Here is an 802-nt window from a genome sequence, read left to right as displayed (position 1 = left end):
GGAAAGAGACAGTGCAAACATGAAAGCCTACCTGCCAGTGTCCAGGGACGTCTCCCAGTTCAACCCTCCGATGTTGGTCTCCCAGGAACGCAGAATGCGCCCAGCATTGGACACTGTGATGGCATCTGCCCAGGAAATTACGAAAAGGAGGTGAACACAGAACTTGTATCCCACCACAGATCAACAAGGCAACGAGTCCTGGCAAGTTCAACTTGCGGTCTAACACGGGGCTGAGCTCCCACGTACAAGGGCAACTGCTAGCCCCAGCACAGCACCTGCATGTTCTCCTTACCCTGCCCGTGGATCAGCATCGCGTCTATTGCTCCTTCGGGGGTTCCCTTGTCTACATGGCGCCACACTGAAGGAAACAGAGTTAAGTGACAACAAGATTTGTTCCCCCAAAGGCATTCGTTTGTTATGATTTTTAAACCTAGGCTCTTTATGGCAATAAGCTTGTGCAGAGAACGGTCTGCCTGCCCTAAGAAACCGCTTTTGAACCGCCAGCTGAACCCTCTCAGTCTGACAAAGCAGTATCACCAGCATTAATTCATCAGTATGAAAACATAGCGCGACTTGATCGACACGTTCGCCCCAGCGCAACAGGCGTATTCCCCACAACAAAACCCTGCTTCGCTCACGGATTTCGCCGCTCCTGGAGTTCAGGGCGGCCACGACGTTCTTCTCGGTGGCCACGACGAGCTTCTTCGAACCCTGCGAGGCCTCCAGGGAGGCGAACTTGAGCTTCCCCACGTACTGCTGCCTCCTGGGAGAGGAAACGCGAGCGGAGGTGAGACGGGACAAC

General features: G+C 54.1%; 1 protein-coding gene across 1 annotated transcript in view; it reads right to left on the bottom strand.

The window, feature by feature from the left end:
- The window catches only part of EMC1 (ER membrane protein complex subunit 1), a gene marked incomplete at its 5' end in the record, with an annotated part of 10,760 nt that extends 9,998 nt beyond the window's left edge, over positions 1–762 (bottom strand). Inside the window, 3 exons of the mRNA XM_009325312.1 lie at positions 32–125; positions 293–358; positions 639–762. Coding sequence (XP_009323587.1) covers positions 32–125; positions 293–358; positions 639–762 — 284 coding nt within the window. The remainder of the gene's footprint in view (positions 1–31; positions 126–292; positions 359–638) is intronic.
- Positions 763–802: the final 40 nt, after the last annotated feature.

Source organism: Pygoscelis adeliae, unplaced genomic scaffold (assembly GCF_000699105.1).
Source record: "Pygoscelis adeliae isolate BGI_AS28 unplaced genomic scaffold, ASM69910v1 Scaffold36, whole genome shotgun sequence".
Taxonomy (NCBI): domain Eukaryota; kingdom Metazoa; phylum Chordata; class Aves; order Sphenisciformes; family Spheniscidae; genus Pygoscelis; species Pygoscelis adeliae.
This window is presented reverse-complemented; position numbering and strand designations above follow the sequence as displayed.